Source organism: Teleopsis dalmanni, chromosome X (genome assembly GCF_002237135.1).
Source record: "Teleopsis dalmanni isolate 2A chromosome X, ASM223713v2, whole genome shotgun sequence".
Lineage (NCBI taxonomy): Eukaryota > Metazoa > Arthropoda > Insecta > Diptera > Diopsidae > Teleopsis > Teleopsis dalmanni.
Window position 1 is genome coordinate 59,845,119 of NC_051848.1, and position 19,104 is coordinate 59,864,222.

A 19,104-nucleotide genomic window follows, 5' to 3' on the forward strand; every position below is an offset into this window, starting at 1 on the left:
TTCATTTAATGATAATCGATTTACACAAAATAGTTTTTTGAAGCGTGAGTGGAGTCGTCTTATAGTAAGTGCTTGATAACTTCACTAAATAGATGAAATGGTAATTTTTGTGACAAACACAATAATTTTTATTATAAAATAGTTGTGAAATTGTTATTATAATTTTTATTTTTTTTAATTCAAAGTTGTTATATAACAGTAATTACTCTGTGAACAAGAACTGAGCTTTGCTAATATGTTTAATATAGTATATCTAAATTCGTGGAAAATTAGATGAATCCACTATCCTAAATTTTTATTAAATGTCGGACATTTTTCCGTAATTCGTAGAATACGGTGGTAACTACCAATCAATTTCATCAGTCCAAATATCTATGTATGAACATATGCACAATTCATAACAATTAAAATATACAATATATATATATTACTAACATCGGAACTCCATCATTCAATATGGTTAACAATAAATAAAATAGTTGCAGCAAACCGACTAACAAACTCATACATATATCATAAAACTTATCGTACACCATATCATATATACCATACACAGCAGTTATAATTTTCATTAAGTCTAATTCAAAGTTTGCATATAAGGTCACTTTTCCGTGGAGAAGAACTGTTCTTTTTAATGTAATATAATTAATCAAAATTCCTACTTGTCGAATTTTTCTTTAAACTTATCCGTACGTAAAATTCAGGAAATAATTTCTTTGCTCATAATATGGTACATATACCTATGTGTGTAACTGTGAATGTAAAATCCAATCCATCGCAATTATTATATCATTACTTTCCCTCTAATTAATTCTAATTTTTTGAGTTCTCATAAGCGTTGCTTAAATATTCTGGTGAATGTAGTATGTCAATCCTCTCCAATTTGAAAAAAGGCTTGGGTAATATGCCACAGATCTAACGCAGTATTTGATTTGTGTTAACCAAACCTAAAGATTTGTTGATTATTGTTATTTTGTGCAGGAATAATGAACTTTTTGGACTATTTTTAAAACAAACGCATACACTACAGCTATACAAAATCAATTAACTATTATTATTGTTGTTTTGATACTTCAACACCTTTTTTTTATGTATTAAAAAAGTTACAAAATTATGTTATGTATAAATTTAATGGGATAAAGAATAAAAAAACTCAAATAGCATATCAAATATGCAGCCTGACTTGTGGTTTAGTTATAGGTGTGTCGAAATAATAAAAAAAAACATTTCATGAGTTTGGTAGAACTAATAATTTTGGTAGAACTATTGACTATCTTACGTTCCCAAACACTAAACTGAATAAATTCGTTAAATATTTTAAAGAATGCTCTGGAAGTCTGGAAGAACTTGTTTCTTTCAATCTTTTTCTTTGTATCATAAAATTAACACATGGATATTCGCGTATACAGAATTTTTACAAATCATAATAGACTCAAGACTCTATTCAGAGTAAAGTGTATAAATAATCTTATTATCTTATTATTATGAAATGAGGTCTGAACATATGGAAATTGAATTGCAGAAGTTTAATTAGAAACAGATATTTTCCAAAATTTTAGAATTTCAGTTTTCAAAGAATAGAAGAAGTATTAATCGTATTATTCCTAGAAGTAACAAAATAAGAGAAATTCATTCAACAGTTGATGAGTAACGTACTTTAGTTATACTGATTATGATTTCACAGATTAACTTTAGAATGTAATTTTGGCAAATAATACCCAGATTTGCTTGAATAAATATTTGGGAGAAAAATTCATAAATATGCATTTATTTTTAATATCTTCACTAAAATCATTAAAATCTTAAATATAATTCTTTATTATTGTTTTTTCTTAATATTTTAATTGATCCATGTAGACTAAACAAACTATTCAGTGTAAAAATAAATGACTCTTTTTTTCGCATTAGAAAGACATGAAGTATTTTGCAATATAAATTATCAGAAAAATAAATATTTAATTAAATTTAATTTTTAAAATTAATCATTTTTAAAATAAAAAAAAAACTTTGTCTAATTTATTTGAAAATTAAAATTTTAGAAATAAGCATTCCAAGTTGAGAGAAGTACCTTCTTCTATTTGGGTCGAGTGTTCAGTTTAAGCCGTTTGGAGTTTTACAACCGTCAAACAGTTTATTATCTTGTTTATTTTAAATACTTTCAAAACATCCGTTATGTTATTCTTATCTGTAGGTCAGTAAGTAAACTTACTTCGAGACTACATCATCTATTTTCTTTATCGCTTTATAGAAACCACGTCCTTTAGTATTGGTTATTCTTAATGCCAGTGGATATGTTTCGTATTGTTATATCAACCCATATTAAATTTACATTTAATCTTTCCTTTAAAGACTTATTTTGCAAAGTTAAAACTTAATGCCTTAAAGTGCTGCATAGTGCATATAGAAATAGGCATTGACCGTTGCTTTTAACCAGTATTGTAGTTGTAGAATATTGTAGTTCTTCAGGCAACACTTTTTTTCATCATAATGGTTAAAGTTTTATCTTTAATTATATATGCTTGATATGTATGTATTTTTGATTTTATTGTTGCCATATAACCACAGTCCACAATTACATTTTTAAAATCCGAGAGAATTTATCAACCAAGAGAAGTTCACTGAAATGCACAATCAATTTTTAGCAATGCTGTTTTAGATATATTATTTCTCGTTTTAAATATTTTCAATAGTAGTTTATGTCGGGAGTATATTCGGACTTCCACCGGCCTATATTGTTTTTAGTTCACTGAAATGGACTCTCATTTTTTAGCAATGCTTTTTTAGATATATTATTTCTCGTTTTAAATATTTTCAATAGTAGTTTATGTCGGGAGTATATTCAGACTTCCACCGACCTATGTTGTTTTTAGTAATCATATACAATACAACATGTGAACATAAAATCTGAAAAATATATGTTAATAATTAATGAAGTGTTTTGATACCTATATACAAATATGATCCTGCACTGATATATATAAACAGACGGACATGACAAAATCAGTTTATTTCATAAATTATATTTCGTGTAGACTCAAAATATATATACCTATTAGAGTGTCAGATTGACCTTCACTGCATAGTAAATTCTTGAAAATAAATAAATAAAAATTTCTTACATTTCAATCAACACGTCTATATACACAAACATCAATTCCTAGAAGATGCAACTATTACTATTACTATTAATGGAAAGGATTAGACGATTACAGCGAAATTTTCTCGTCCATATAAGGGAGTAAAGGTTCTTTCATAACCAACTTCAGAATACAACAAAACGAAAATAGAGAATCGTTTTGTGTAAGATTCTTACCGTATTTCAATAATTTTCGAGGAGTTTACTTTTTTTAACACTTGTGTCACAACCGGGTTACCATTGAAATTAATGTTAGCAGTTTTTTTGTTTCTCCATAGGAACATCAATAATTATCAAACCGATGATATATCTTGTTATTAGAGGCAGACCCAAAAAAGGGAAGTGAGGATATTTCCATATTCTAAATACTATCTAAATTTATTTTTTTTTTTTTTGATAACTAGAAGTAAAATTTCGATTGTTGCCTTTTTCTTAAATATACCTATTTTTCTTCAATTTTATAAGCCTGAAATATAAATCCAAAATAAAACTGAGGCTTGTAAACCATCTTATGATATGCTATTACTCATAATATTGCCGTGTTATCACACAGTCATCATAATCTATAGCTTTATGGAAAATTCAAAAGATATTAGATTTGCATTTTTGCTGCTTAAGAATAAAGCACTTCACAATTGAAATCAACTTCACAATTATACAAATGTTTTAAAGGCAATTATGGATTTAAAATCCATAAGTAATAAGAAATTCGACACCTGGTATTTGCAGTTAGAAAACTATTTATAAATATAATAGGCTAATAAGACTATATTGGATGATTATTTGATAATATTCAAGACAGGAGTTTGGTCGGTCAGAAGTATCTTCTACTGTAGTCTAATAACATCGCATTCATTAGCCAATCACTATTATTTATCATGCTTATTGCTACTGAGATGCATTTCCTCAACTACATTTTGACACCATATGTCGGATATTACACTCAATATTAGATTTACACTTACACCACTTATCCAATGTCTATGCAGTAGACTTATATTAAAATAAACAGTTATATGGAAACAAACTTGGTCTAGTTATATAGTTCTTAAAATGTATTTAACCTACTTTTAATGCTATTAAAAACCATTAAATTGGATTTATAATTCAAGTTTTACTTATAATATAAAATTAAATAAAACAATTTTTGTACTGAATAAATCTATAGAAAACTTTTACTGTGAAATATAAACTCAGTTTTTGTCAGGTTTGTTTCGAAAAGACTTTCTTTGATGGTCTGCACTTTCATATATAATGCATATATACCATCTACTCATATGAATTTTCTACTATTAGTTCTACTATTAGTATTAGGCAATGACCTTTCAAAAATCTAAAGATATTACACGACATCGCGTAATATACATAAGTCACTCATATGCACTATGATTTAATGAGCTAGGACTATTTAAAGTATAACAATGCAGCTGAGCTAGTGAAGCTAAACCATTAAATGTAAATGTTCTTTTTCTTCAAAATAAATAATTTTGAAATAATATTCCACTAATAGGTAAATGGTATATTCACAAACAAAAATCAAACAATTATAAAAACTCCAACGTATGCATAATGATAGTCATTCTATATGGGTAATTCCAAACTCTATGGGATTAATCAAAAAGAGCAATAAAAAAGCAATAAAAATGTAGAAGATCTAGAGAGGGCAAGGTGAAGAGTTGAGTACATATTTGTTATAAATGGAATATTTAATCTCTATAATTGGATAGCGTTTCTTCTTAACTTTTAGTGAACAGGGCTTAGTTTATTTACAAATGCATTGTTTTGTTTAAAATTAGTAAACAAATCATAAATTTAACACATCTGTCTACTTTAATATTAATTATCTGTCTAGAATTAATATTAAAGCTTCGGCGAATCCCAATCTAATTTTTCTCACTAGATTTACTTCTTCACATACTGAAGGAAATAATGCATCATATAGTCCATTCTTATTGAATATGATAATTCAATAGCAACATATAGGAAAATCGTCAACATTCTATATTCTAATACTTGAACGGTTCAGTGCGGTAAGCAATGACGTCATTGAAGACGGACATATGCCAAACACATGTGCCATTATTGAGAATTTTAAATACATTTTCATTTAGAGTGAAATCCATATATTTCAACAAAGACTATTCAATACATAGACTCAATTTTAAATTTTGTAACTTCAAGATGCGGGAGGGGTTGGAGTGTTAAACCACTGAGTATTTAATACATAGAGTATGCATAAGGAACAAAATAGCTGATCACACTGCAGGTCTACTGGTAGACACTATTAAGGTTCAATTTTTCACTCAAATCCTCAGAGTGTGATTTGTGAAAAAATATGAACCAAAGAGAATATAAACGCACACATAATAATAAATATATGATTTATGAAATGCGATATCAATGAGTATTTAATTGTATTAAATAGTCTTTGACACAAGTAAAGTACAAACTGAGAGCGTAAAAAAAATAAAGTACCATGTTACGCTCTTCACAAAGATTTCATGGAACAATATTGTGTAAAGTCTGTATAGCGCAAATAAGCAATACAAAAATGTTACGCTCTCTCAGATGCTCTCATTTACTTAAAAATTTGCTGATGGAACACACTTGCGTATACACAGAGTTACTCTGTATATAAAATGCATATACATACTTCTTCTTGCTCTTCTTGCTATTATTTTCATTGCAAATAAATAGTCAAAGATTACTAATTCAAAATAGAGCATATTTATAACAAGAAGAGCGGTTGAGTGTGATAATATGTACATATGTATCAAAGAAAATTCAGTCTCTTTGCACATATTCAGTAAAACGACTCAAGTATTGAGTAATTCCTGATAGAACAAAATTTTCGCGAATGATTTTTTATTCGACTTGCACTCTCCATATTCATATACTCTTTGGTAAAAGCAAGGAGCATGTAATATATACGTGTTTATATATATAAATATATAAACATGTATATATATGTTTATATACTCTTTGGTAATAGTAAACACATACAGAAGTAGACAATAAGATTACAAGTAAAATGCAAATAAAAAAAGATTAATAAATAGTCAATCCTCTTCACTCCTATATCAAACAAGTTGGTGAACATTAGCGGAAAGAGACAAGTATAGTACGCACACAAAAAACGGGAAAATATGAGACACTTAATATAAGAAACAAAACTTTTTACTGGCAGTAAAAAGTTATATTTAAAAAAAAAAATTGTATGAGAAATTATTTAATCAACGATTTGTTTTCAAACAACAAATGCTTTTATTATATTTATTATAAACAACTCAACTCAAATTAAATACTTTAGCAATTGATTAATTTTAATTAACACTCCTTATTCATCCATATCGCTTTCTAGAAGAATATTAAGATGTTGTTGTAAATCGTTTTCAGGCTCATATTGATCACCTTTATAATTTTTTAAATTATTTTCGTCCGGTATATTGATTTGTTCCAAACTTTCGTCCACTGCAATAAGAAAAAACTCTTCGTGTTCGCCGTTTTCATTTTGGAAATTGTCACCTTCTTCATAGTATATATCGCATAGACAAAAGCCTGCATCCAATTTATCTAAACAAAAATTCATAACATTTTCCGATGCCTTTTTAAATCTCATATGTGTCTTCTCAGCTTCGTCCTCATTAAGACGCAGGAAAAACATGAATAAATAAAATGAACAATAACATTCTTCACTTTCAAACTCATGGATTAAGCAGCTCATATCAGTCAACAATGATACAATGTGAGGGCTTCGCTTTCTCCGCTTCGACCACATCTCTAGTGCTTTATTCATATACTGCACGACGAACATGCGGACATTTTCATCTGTGAAATAAGGCGGGAGTTTGAACAACTTTTTCTTGAAATCCAAGAGAGTTCCGGAACATTACAATAAAAGCAAAAACAAAAAAAAAAAAAAAAAAAAAAAATGAGACATGATATCTATAACACAAAACTTAGAATAAATAATATACGATTTGTATATCGTATATTTTTAAATTGTATATTTTAACTTACGATTTCTAATGTAGCTAAATTTTTCATTTTTATAACACTTGATCACAAAATACTTTATATTTGAAAATATTCCGCAACACAAAGCTATCACCACCTGCAGGCTCAAGCTACACAAAAAGCCAAATACTTCACTGTGTGCGTGAGACGCCAACAGTGTTGCAAAACGATGTAGTTAAAGTGCGCAAAAGGCTCTGTTCACACTAGTTTCGCGTAGCATATTTTTCTGATTTTATGCGGAAAAGAATTAAAAGGACAGAAAAATTATTTCATCTCAGTAAATTCGTATGGGCTGTAGATATATAGTAGCTTATGATTATATATGGATGCAATTATCATTTCATTTCATAAAAGTTGTCTTAAGTCTCTTACAATCAATTTTAAAGTCGCGTAAACACCCAAAACTGAATTTTGTTTAAGAGCACTTTTAGCTTACTAAAAGCACTTTAACACCATTTTTAAGTATGTGGGAACACCTTTAACGCAGTTTAAGGCTTATATTGTCAGCTTTTGACTGTTTATTACAAATAACACTGGGATATAAAAAAAAATTGGACGAGAGAAAAGGAAAGTATTGAATTAAAGTATTTGCAGAAAATAAATAGTAAAATTATTAGATGGTAAAAAATATAGAAAGGAACCTATATTTATGAAACAGTTCGCCAAGAAATAGAAGAAAGAAGTATTGCCATTTGATTAAAAAGTTATATATATGTATCCATATATATATATTTATATTATATATGGATGCAATTATCACCCCGTTTACGCGAGCCTTAAAAGTTGTTACAAATCTCTTACAATCGATTTTAAAGTCGCGTAAACACCCAAATCTGAATTTTGCTTAAAAGCACTTTTATCTTACTAAAAGCAGTTTAACACCATTTTTAAGTATGTGTGAACACCTTTAATGCAATAAAGTCAACTGTCAATAGGACTTTGAATTTTATTACAAATAACACTGGGATATAAAAAAAAATTGGATGAGAGAAGAAGAAAGTATTTAATTAAAGTATTTGCAGAAAACAAATAGTAAAATTATTGGATGGTAAAAAATATAGAAATCCTTTCTATATCCTATATAGAAATCCTATATTTATGAAACAGTTCGCCAAGAAATGGAAGAAGGAAGTATTGCCTTTTGATTAAAAAGTTTTAATCGCATTTCTCGTAATTTTGTTAATTTATACGGAATATTCCGAAAATCTTCAATATTATTTTATTATTTTCTTCTACTATTTTGGTTCTTTTGCAATATCCATATTTACTCTATCCATATTAAAAATGTTTAAAATCAACATTTTTGCTTACCGCTTAACAGCTGACTGATTCACAGCTACCTTAAAAGTGTTTTTAATTTTTGCGCGTAAACGGTCTAAAAACAAATTTTAAAATCAATTCAATATTTAATAAAACATTAAAAAAATAAATATGATTAATATGTACAAAACACATGACTAAAAACGACGAAGAATATGAAAATGTTTAATAAGCATTTTTTTTCGCGTCGAGTAGCCTCCGTCCATCAACCCAATCAGTTGTTGGCTGTCGCCAGTTGGTAGTACCGAACGCACCCAAATCATTGGTCAACTGGTGCTTCCATCCAAGATGCGGACGTCCTCTACCGCGTTTTTCACTGATATTAATACTGCTGAATTATTTGCTAGAATTTAACTCTCATAGTTTTTCGACTTATTTGCTTTGAAAACAACCAAACAATACAAGTAAGATGCGTTATAATTTTCAAAATCTAAAACGCCGGATATTAGATATGGCACAACCAAAATAACCAAAACTTGAATTTCATAAAGAAATATTAAAAAGTACTTACCGTGTTATGTCGCTTATTTTAGTAAATCATAAAAACTCACAAAGCAACCCCCTTAGTTTTTATAATTGTCCAAAGGTTTTGAAAATGTAGTAAAAAATCGAATATGTTTACTTTATTTTGTTTATACTGTCTACTTTATACTGTCTACTTTATACTGTCTACTTTTTTGTACATATTTTATTATGTCTACTTTATGGTGCTTATTTTACAATGCGTAGTTTTTAGTATCAACTTTAGAATATCTACTTTCTCTACACTATAGTGTTTCGACTATGTAATATCTACTTTATACTATCTTCTTCAAAATCTCGATTATAGAGTGTCTACTTTAACGTGTATCCTTATATTGTCTACTTTAACGTGTATCCTTAGTACACAGCTTTTAGTGTTTGCTTTATAGTGTCTACTATGTGTAGTCTTTACTTATGATGTCTTCCTTATAATGTTAACTTTATAAAGCGTAAGCGATATTGTTTATTAAATAAACAACTCTATAAACTCTATAAAATAAACTTTATTTTATAGAGTCTTCTTTATAGTGTCTTTTAAATTTCGTCGTTTTTATAAAGTCTCATTTACAGTCTTGTAGACAATATGGTATCAACTTTGTGGTTTTTACTTTATAGTTTGATCTGTGTTTTCTTCGCTGAATTGGAAATTTCTTTAATAATCTAATGAGATGTAATATGATCACGTATCTATTGCAATTTATTCATAATTTCTTGGTTTTATACATCTAATTATAGCGTATAGAAATAATTTTATTTATGATAAGTATTATAAATAATGCATGTGTTTTAAAATGTATAGGCCCTTATGATTCCTTTAATACCATGATTTCAGGATCCGTATCTCCATATTAAAAAAAATATATATTTTTTTCATATTTTCGTACAATTATCATTGTTGTCATTATCACCATTATCATTGTTAACATAAAATTAAAGCTTTTCAATTTAATTTTCTTTTATTTATTTCTATTTTGCAATTAATATCCATTATTAATTTAAACACAAATTTTTAAAGTGTTATTCAGTTATTTATATTTTTTTGATAGAAGTATTTTAAATTCTATATTACCACAACATTCCTCTTTGAGAAAATAATGGATATGTTAGTGATATATATAGTTAATTATTTCAAATTAATAATAATAATAATAATAAAAATACTTTAATAATGATAATTCAGCAATAACACTTTAATAATAATATAAGATAATTTAATATAATATTATAGAAGATAGTTTATATAAGATATAAGATAGTTTATTAATCATAATTTAATAATAATTTAAGTTTTATATCGTCACAAGCTTCTACTTTGGAAAAGTAATCAATATTCTGATGATATATATATATGGTTAATTATTTCAAAAAATTATAATTAAATAATAATAATTTAATAATAACACTTTAATAGTAATATAGGATAATTTTTTTTAATATTGTATTAGACAGTTTACTAATTACAATTTTATAATAATAATTTAATAATAATAATTTATAATAATAATTAAATAACAATGATTTAATAATAATAATTTAAGAATAATAATAATTTATTAATAATAATATAATAATATTATTATTAAAAATATATAATAGTAATTATATATAATTTAATTTAATAATAGTAACTTAATAATAATAATTTAATATTAATAATTTAATAATAACACTTTCATAATAACTTAATAATGACGCTTTATTAATAATATTTTTAAATTATTATGAAATCGTTATTATTAAATTTATTAAATGTTAATTTATTTAATATTATGTAAGATAGTTTATTTATTATAAATTAATAATAATAATTTAAAAACAATAATTTAATAATAAAAATTTAATAATAATAATTTTATAATAGTAATTTAATAATGATAATTTAATAATAACACTTTTATAATAACTTAATAATTACGCTTTAATAATAATATTTTTAAATTATTATGAAATCGTTATTATTAAATTTGTTAAAAGATAATTTGTTTAATATTATATAAGATAGTTTATTAATTATAAATTAATAATAGTAATTTTATAATAATAATTTTATAATAATAATTTAATAACAATAATTTAATAATAATAATTTTATAATAACGGTTTCATAATAACTTAATAATTACGCTTTAATAATAATATTTTTAAATTATTATGAAATCGTTATTACTAACAATAATTTAATAATAATAATTTTATAATAATAATTTTATAATAATAATTTTTTAATAATAATTTCATAATAATGGTTTGATTATAATAATTTCATAATAATATGGTAATTTAGGAATAATAATTTAATAATATTTTTAATTCTGTATTGTATGTGTATTTATATTAAATTAATTAATCTAATTTAATAATAACAATTTAACAATAATAACTTAATAATAATCTTCGCAAGATCTTTGGTCCTCTACGAGTTGGCGACGACTACCGTATTAGAATGAACCACGAGCTGTAAGAGCTTCATCACGACATTGATATAATTCAGCGCATTAACATCCAGCGGTTTCGCTGGCTTGGTCATGTCGTGAGAATGGATGAAGACGCTCCGGCGAAAAAGGTGTTTGAAGCAGTAGTTGGCGGAAGTAGACGTAGAGGTAGACCGTGTCTCCGGTGGAGTGATCAAGTTGAGGGATCACTAACTGGACTTGATATACGAGACTGGAGAAGGCGCGCTCGCAGCGGAGGCGCCTGGGGAGACATGCTGCGTCAGGCCGAAACTCGGTAACGGGTTGTTATGGCCACATAAGTAAGTAAAGTAAGTAAATTAATAATAATAGTTTAATGAAAATAATTTTAAAATATTAAACAAATATAAAAACCTGGAATTAAGTATTTTAAAATAATATAACACTATTCTTCATACTGTAGACATTCGTCCTATTTGGGAAATTATAACAGTGCCTCTGATGCCTGTTCCATATGGTATACAACAAATCAATTGTATTTGTTTTTAAAGTGTCTTTATAATATAATTAATATAAAAAATTACTTAATGAAATACACGTCACTTACAACTCTTTGATAATAATACTATATATATATATTATAGGTATATAGGTTTTTCATAAGTAAGGTTAATAAATTTAGTAAGGTGTAATCAAAATTAAATTTATAATATTCATAACTTCTTTAACAAAATAGTGTTTACTTCGTAATATATTTCATATTTATTAAAACTTACATATAAGTAATATAAATTTTTTTAAAAAAAAAGTCTGTATTATATTATACAATATATAGAAATATAAAAATAATTGACTATTCTAACATCTTCTAAGATATTTTATTTATTTTATTAATTAAGTATAAAATAATTTAATAATGTTAAAAAAAATTGCAATAAATTCAATAAAATTACTTTAAAAAGTCAAACCTTTCTTTTTAAAAAAGTAGATAATTTATTGTCCAAAAATTTATTAATTTAAATGTATTTATTAATTTCAGTTCCGATCATATAAACTTATATATATAAAAAAATTTAGAATAAAAATACAAATAATATTAGTCATCTTCACTCTCATCCTCCACTTCTTCAACCGATTCCTCATCCTCCTCATCCTCCTCATCAAATTCATCACAATCATCATCATCATCGTCATAATCATCATTATCACTTTCATCAATTCCAGCATATTCATCTATATCATCATCATCAATATCTTCGGATTCTGTGGAAGTATCATCATCACTCTTAACTTCGCAACGACAAATAGCTTCGTCCAAATTGTTTAAAGCCCATTCAGTTACCTCGATTGGCATGGTAGAGTACGGAATTGATAGCTCGTCTGCCATGTCTTCAAGAAGGCGCACATAAAAAATGAATAACCATACACAGCAAAAGCATTCACCGTTTTGGAATTCTTCACAGAGTTTATTTAAATCCTCATATAAAGTTGTTATATAGGTATTTTTATCACTGTAATAACCCCACTCGAATAGAGTATTCACCATAGCTAAAGTAAAGATGTGGCGTACTTCGGAAACTGACTGAAATTTAGGTTTTACTTCCATAGCGATTTTTCTGATTATAAAAATACATGAAAAATAAACAAATATAATATTTTAAAAATCAATATAAAAGTTTTGTGGTGATTTAAAGTGAAGCAAGTATTGACAGTAATGACAATAATAATACGATAAAGCGTTTTATATAAAAGCATAAACGAGACTCCGGACATAATACTATACGTGTGGTTCTCCATAATATTCACCCACGATTTCTTGAAAATATATACATAGCAACGTACGTACACAAAATTATTCAAAAAGTGCAATGAGAGTATACAATTCCAAATAAAAACAGTACAGACTTAGTCACTTTTAAAACTATAAAATGATATAAAATGATATTGTGGAGTAGTAAATGTGTACCCATAAATTTTTAAAGAATAAAAATGCTTAGCCCACACAGAGGAACTGCGCATTCCTTATAATCCTCACTGCAGAAGTTGTGGAAACCTGCAAAAAAAAAGAAACACTCTTTGAATGACCAACTTTGGCGTCCCGCAGAAATAGCTTTTTGCGAAGATACTTCTTTGACAGTTTATCAAACTGTTAATAGGCAAAGACAAAAGACCTATTCTATTATCTAAACTCGACAGACTGGATTTAAGCTATGCTTTTTATATTAGGAGTTTTCGCTAATTGAGGTACATGGAAGTTATCTGATGGCGTGCCATTGCAACCAACCAACCAACCAGGAATGCTTAGATGAAGATGAAAAGATAATATTAAAGATGACTAAAGAAAAAACATTGCACAGTTCCGCTAGAGAATATGGAGAAAAGATATTGACAAAAATTAATGAGAATACTGAAGCCTCCAAAAAATGTAATAAACATTTCTGCGATTCGGAAAACATTTTTAATACAAATGCATATCTAGGTGTGGATAGCCTTCTAAAATTATCTCAGCAACTTCCCGAATAATTATATTTATATGATTTTATTGATCCTCGTCTAATTCTTAAATAAAACTAATTATGTTCAATAACTAAACAAGTCGCAGTCCAAACCAATATTAAATATTGTCGAGTAATATTTGAATTAATAATATATTGATACTGTAGTTCTCATTATAGCTATTAGTGTTAGAAAAATTTTTCAAATGATGTTCAAATGTTACTAGGACCAATCTAATTTCCTAATCCTAGGAACTAGTATCAATTATGGTGAATAAAATGATTAATCACTTAACAACACTATTCTTGACTATAGTGACTACTGAAGTGCGTTCCGGTTCACTGTCTTGTTAAATAAACTGGATCATCGATTATTATGGCCTTAAAAATATTAGTCGTTTTCGAAGTATACTACGATCATGCTTGAAGACAGCCACAGACCTTACCGGCTTACTGGCCGACTTGCTGAGAACAGGCTAGATGTTGGTGTATTGCGCTGTCTAAATATTACTTCCGGAATCACTCAACCGTTCAAGAACCCCATTTTATCCTTGCATTGTATGGAAACCAAAAGTGCTTAGCGAATAGAACGCCGAAGTAAAGTAACAACTTGAGATATAGTAAAGAAAATACATAATCTAGCGATGGAAAATTGCCAAATAAAGGTATTCGAGTATGCTGGTGCTGAGAAATCTTTATAAACTTAAAGGGGACTTCTTTACTTATCACTGACTTATCAATCTTCCCTAGTAAAGATGTCATATATGGCTGATACGTAATAATAAAAATAAATCGTTTCGATTTAATAGAGCATATATATACATAAACATTGCGAAATTTAATATTCCAATCAACAAATCATCAAATTAAATTTGTTTTTACACATTATGTTAAGAACATAGTTAATATGAATTATATCAGTAAACAGATGTTTCATGGGAAAACTAAACCTGATTACAAGTCGAAACTTAAAACTCAAAACAGAGCCACATGTGCATGGCGTTTTCGTAGAAGCTTACGTATACATTCACAATATTTATTATGCAGACAGTATAGTATGATCACATAAGAATTTATTACATTCCAAAGATCCGTACTTTGTCAAATCTAATGATCATATTAGATAACAGATTGGATAACATATAAGTATATCTATGTGAGCAGATACATATAACACACAAACATTATATCGTATATTATATATAAAATTATATTACAAGACATCAAGAAAAGTAAATAAATTTATCCTCACCACATTGCGATACCCTTCACACTAATAACTTTATAATAAATCAATTATATCTCCCCTACAAATTTTTTTAATCCAAAATTTATATATTATATTTAATTTTAACATCATTATGACAGAAGTGTCTATTTGTACTTCAATAGAAACTGTGATATTCAATAGAGAGATAATTGGAAAACTAGCGATTTACAACAACAGAAATTATTTTTATTTTATTTTAAATTAATTGAATTTTTTTTGACCGTACAGCTGTTTCCAGTAGTGCCAAATACCCATTATCAGTGGTCCTGAAATTATTTCTTGTATTTAATTATGCGTTATTAAATTTTTGAGACTGTAAGTACCAAAAGTTGATCTTGTACCCTGCCCCAAATTTAAGGCTCAGAGTTAGTGTTCGTTTTATTTAAGTATTCAATATGTCTTTCACTACGTTACAAAAAGTCTAACAAACTTAATAAACCATTTAAATGCGATAAGTATGTAGGGTTTAAAAATATCTACTAATTCAATCAATTAGTTAACATATTCAAATCTTTCTTCCCGCCTAACCTGGGAAACGAGTACTTCAGATAAATATTCAGCTCAGATATTTGGAAGTGAGACATTTTTATATTTTCCAAGTTATTTGTCAATTTTTTATTGAGCCTCCGATGGTTATTACATTTCACACAAAAACTTTGAAGATCTATAATAAATCGATATTTAATTATTTAGTGTTTAAGTCTTTCTTATTCCAGACTCGCTTGAGAATCAGCTTTTTATTGCTGATATGCTCACAAAGCTTTTTATCAAATGAATTAGATGTCAAAAAATATAAATTTAGAAAAATCTCCAATTAAAAAAAAAAAAGATAGATATCGAATATCCAATATACCAATAACTTTACAATTTACATTTCATTATTATTTATATGGAATATAAATATATATATATTCATATGAATATAAAATAGTGTATTCCTTCCAACTGATATTATTCCAATATTAGGCTTTTAATTAGTTAAAAATATGATATAATTTTACTCATATAACTCGTTTTAATTTATTATATATTATATATAAGCCATGTTATATTATCTCATATAATACTTTGTTATATATTATATATGTGACATTTGAAAAAAAAATGTTTTTTAATTAATATTTCAATATTATTAAAACTTAATTATAGTAATAAGACTCACATTGAAACCCAAGTTTTCCACAATAAAAGACAAAACAGAAACGATAACAGAAACTATTTTATATCATAAATTTAGAATCAAAATTTAATGCACAAACCTATAATATCTATACGAACTATAATTTAAATGTCTTCACAAACTCCTTCCATCGATTTCAAACACGATATAATCGTATTTGTAGATGTATTTAGCTTTAAGTACTTTGCCTCTTCGACTCAATACTTGTTGAATACTTTTTCTTATACTCTCAGTTCTCTCAGTTTCTCTCTTTTCAACTCTTTTCAAATTAATCTCAGTATATACATTTCATCATTTTGTCAGACTCTCAATTAAAGTAGTTACTCTTGCTATTTTGACAATTTTTTAATACATAAAATTATAATATATCAGTGTACTAAGGTAACGCTTATTAATAATTAGATTTTAATATAATTAAATAATTTAGTTTAATATATTTGAATATAATTATATACATATGTGTATCATACTTAATATTAATTAAATATTATTTAGAAAACAGGCAGTGGGTGAAATAAATATTTGGATATATTGTAGACAAAAGTTGAGCCACCCAGTAGAAAACGGATCGATCTGTCATCGAAGACGAAAGACGGACATGGATACATACATGAAGGTCGATCGATTCAAATGTATGGTATAACGGTCTTTGAAGACATTGTCGAATAAATTAGCCAAATGTCTTCAAAGACATTTTGTGTACTTGTCTCGAAGACTGTCTTGAAGACCCAGTCTTGCATAACTGACTCAGTCGGTAAAAGTTTAATTTTTCACCCTTTTTTTTATATCACTTCTCTTCTTTTGCGCTCTTTAAATTTTAAAAAAAATTTAATTTTCTCTTTAAATAAGTAGAAAGAAATATCATTTTATATAATAATTGTTTACATTTTATTTAAAATTTGAAATTAAAAATAAATTTAAAGTAAATTATAAATTTTATTATAAATAAGTGATTAATAAAAATTAACTTAAATAATAATTCCATAGGTCTGTTACAAAATCATTAAATGATTTTCCATTTCTTGTTGCTTCTATAAATCGAAAAAAATTGTTATATTTAAAAATATTTTAAATATAATATATATATATATATATATATATATATATATATATAGATATATATGTATAATAAATGAAAATTAGTTTTATTTATTTCACGATATGTTAATACACTTCACTTCAAAATTATAGTGTCACTTCATTTACAAAATATAGCGTCATCTGATTCCAAATCCAAATACGTTGCTGTGAACACTACAAATGAGAGAGAAAGCAAAGAGAGACTATTTCATTTATGTTTGGAGCAATTGTTTTTGGAGAAATTTGTGCTTAAACATGCGAACGCAGTATTAAAGACCGTCTCGAAGACAATGTCTTCGAACCCTACTTTTTCTACTGGGCACTTGTACAACTAAATATCATCATACAAACCCACCCTTAAGTCACTATCCGCGGCGCATAACGCTTTCGCATTATTATTATTATTATTAGGATCCCCCATTTGTTGTACAGCTTCGCAAAAATCTATACAAAAATATATATACAAAAATTATATAAAAATATATATATACAAAAATTTGGTATATATAATATAAATATGTATATATGATTATATGTTTAATGCGCGGTACTTGACGTCTTCTTCTCAACATACCATAAACAATTCTTCCAAAGGATTATAGTAATAAGAAAGTTATGAAGCTGAAGTCGATGATTTAAACAGGGGTCTGTAAACCAGTCAGGAGCTTTAGTTTTAGCTTGTTCTATTAATAGTGATTTTATTTGGACAACATGTCGCATATATTTAACCTTTTCTTCAAATATTTCAATATGAGTCTTACACACCTCAAAAAATCTGCTAGAGGGTGCTTTCAAACTTCCAAAATCTGGAATCTGACTTCGATTCATAATTTTTTTAGTGAATAAATAGCTCACTTTGAGCTTTAAGGGATTTCATTCTCTTTCAAAATATTTAAATTGCACAAATCGCAATTAATTTTTGTCTATACCTTGTGAGCAACGTAGTCAACAAAATATTTAATTGACAACCATTCCACATTAATAATTTTGCAAAGTCTTCAAGTATAACATTGGAATCATCAAATACGGGTTAGTATAACAGCACTAATATTTTACTCCTCAGTAAGTTCTTGTATGGTCGCTTTTTCAAAAGTATTATCAAAATTATTTAGGTTCCCTTCTCCGGTTACTACTTCTTTATCAATTTCGTAGTTACCAGATGAAGATAAGTGACCCGATGAAGAATTAGAACGAATACCAAATGCGCCAAATGATTTATTTCAGCAACTGAAGAATTTCTATTATTTCCGCTCTTTTGTCTAACTAATTGAAAAAAGTTTTCTATTCGATTCTGATTTAGGGTTTTAATTCTTAGAAAAAACGTGTCTTTTTGCAAAACTTCATTGGACAAGGTTATTACAGCATTTACTGTTATTATCATATCATAAATAAAATGAATTTTTTTATGGTGAGAAGTAATGTTTTTTAAATAATCTACGAATGCCTTCAAATAATTATGAGGCCTATTACCAATCTGTATAGCTGATCGATAGGAATTATTCCCATAAAATGTTCCACTATTAATGCAATCTAAAATTTTATCCATTTAAGCAACAAAATTAACGGTGGATATAGCAATTTGGCTTGGAACTTTTTTGAATCCTCAGCATAAGCTCTATTTGCGGCTTGTATGATGACAGTATGACTAAAAACTTGTGTTGCAGTTTAGACCC

The 19,104-nt window shown here is 26.9% G+C and overlaps 2 protein-coding genes across 2 annotated transcripts; both read right to left on the minus strand.

The window, feature by feature from the left end:
- Nucleotides 1–6,448: 6,448 nt before the first annotated feature.
- Nucleotides 6,449–7,256, minus strand: LOC119662335. Its single transcript, XM_038071935.1, has 2 exons — nucleotides 7,157–7,256; nucleotides 6,449–6,998 (listed from the first exon to the last, which is right to left on the minus strand). Exons 1-2 carry the CDS (start codon nucleotides 7,181–7,183, stop codon nucleotides 6,474–6,476), a joined length of 552 nt encoding a protein of 183 aa, XP_037927863.1. The 5' UTR covers nucleotides 7,184–7,256; the 3' UTR covers nucleotides 6,449–6,473.
- Nucleotides 7,257–12,454: 5,198 nt separating this feature from the next.
- LOC119662688 (trigger factor-like) lies at nucleotides 12,455–16,480 on the minus strand. Its single transcript, XM_038072377.1, has 2 exons — nucleotides 16,334–16,480; nucleotides 12,455–13,022 (listed from the first exon to the last, which is right to left on the minus strand). Exon 2 carries the CDS (start codon nucleotides 13,010–13,012, stop codon nucleotides 12,503–12,505), a length of 510 nt encoding a protein of 169 aa, XP_037928305.1. The 5' UTR covers nucleotides 13,013–13,022; nucleotides 16,334–16,480; the 3' UTR covers nucleotides 12,455–12,502.
- Nucleotides 16,481–19,104: the final 2,624 nt, after the last annotated feature.

Excerpts from the sequence above, each read along its gene's own strand:
- LOC119662335 (XM_038071935.1), bottom strand. The coding sequence starts at position 7,183 with ATGAAAAATTTAGCTACATTAGAAATC. Across the intron at positions 6,999-7,156 it reads ATTTAGCTACATTAGAAATC|AAAAAGTTGTTCAAACTCCC; the intron begins GTAAGTTAAAAT and ends TTGGATTTCAAG.
- LOC119662688 (XM_038072377.1), bottom strand. The coding sequence starts at position 13,012 with ATGGAAGTAAAACCTAAATTTCAGTCAGTTTCCGAAGTACGCCACATC.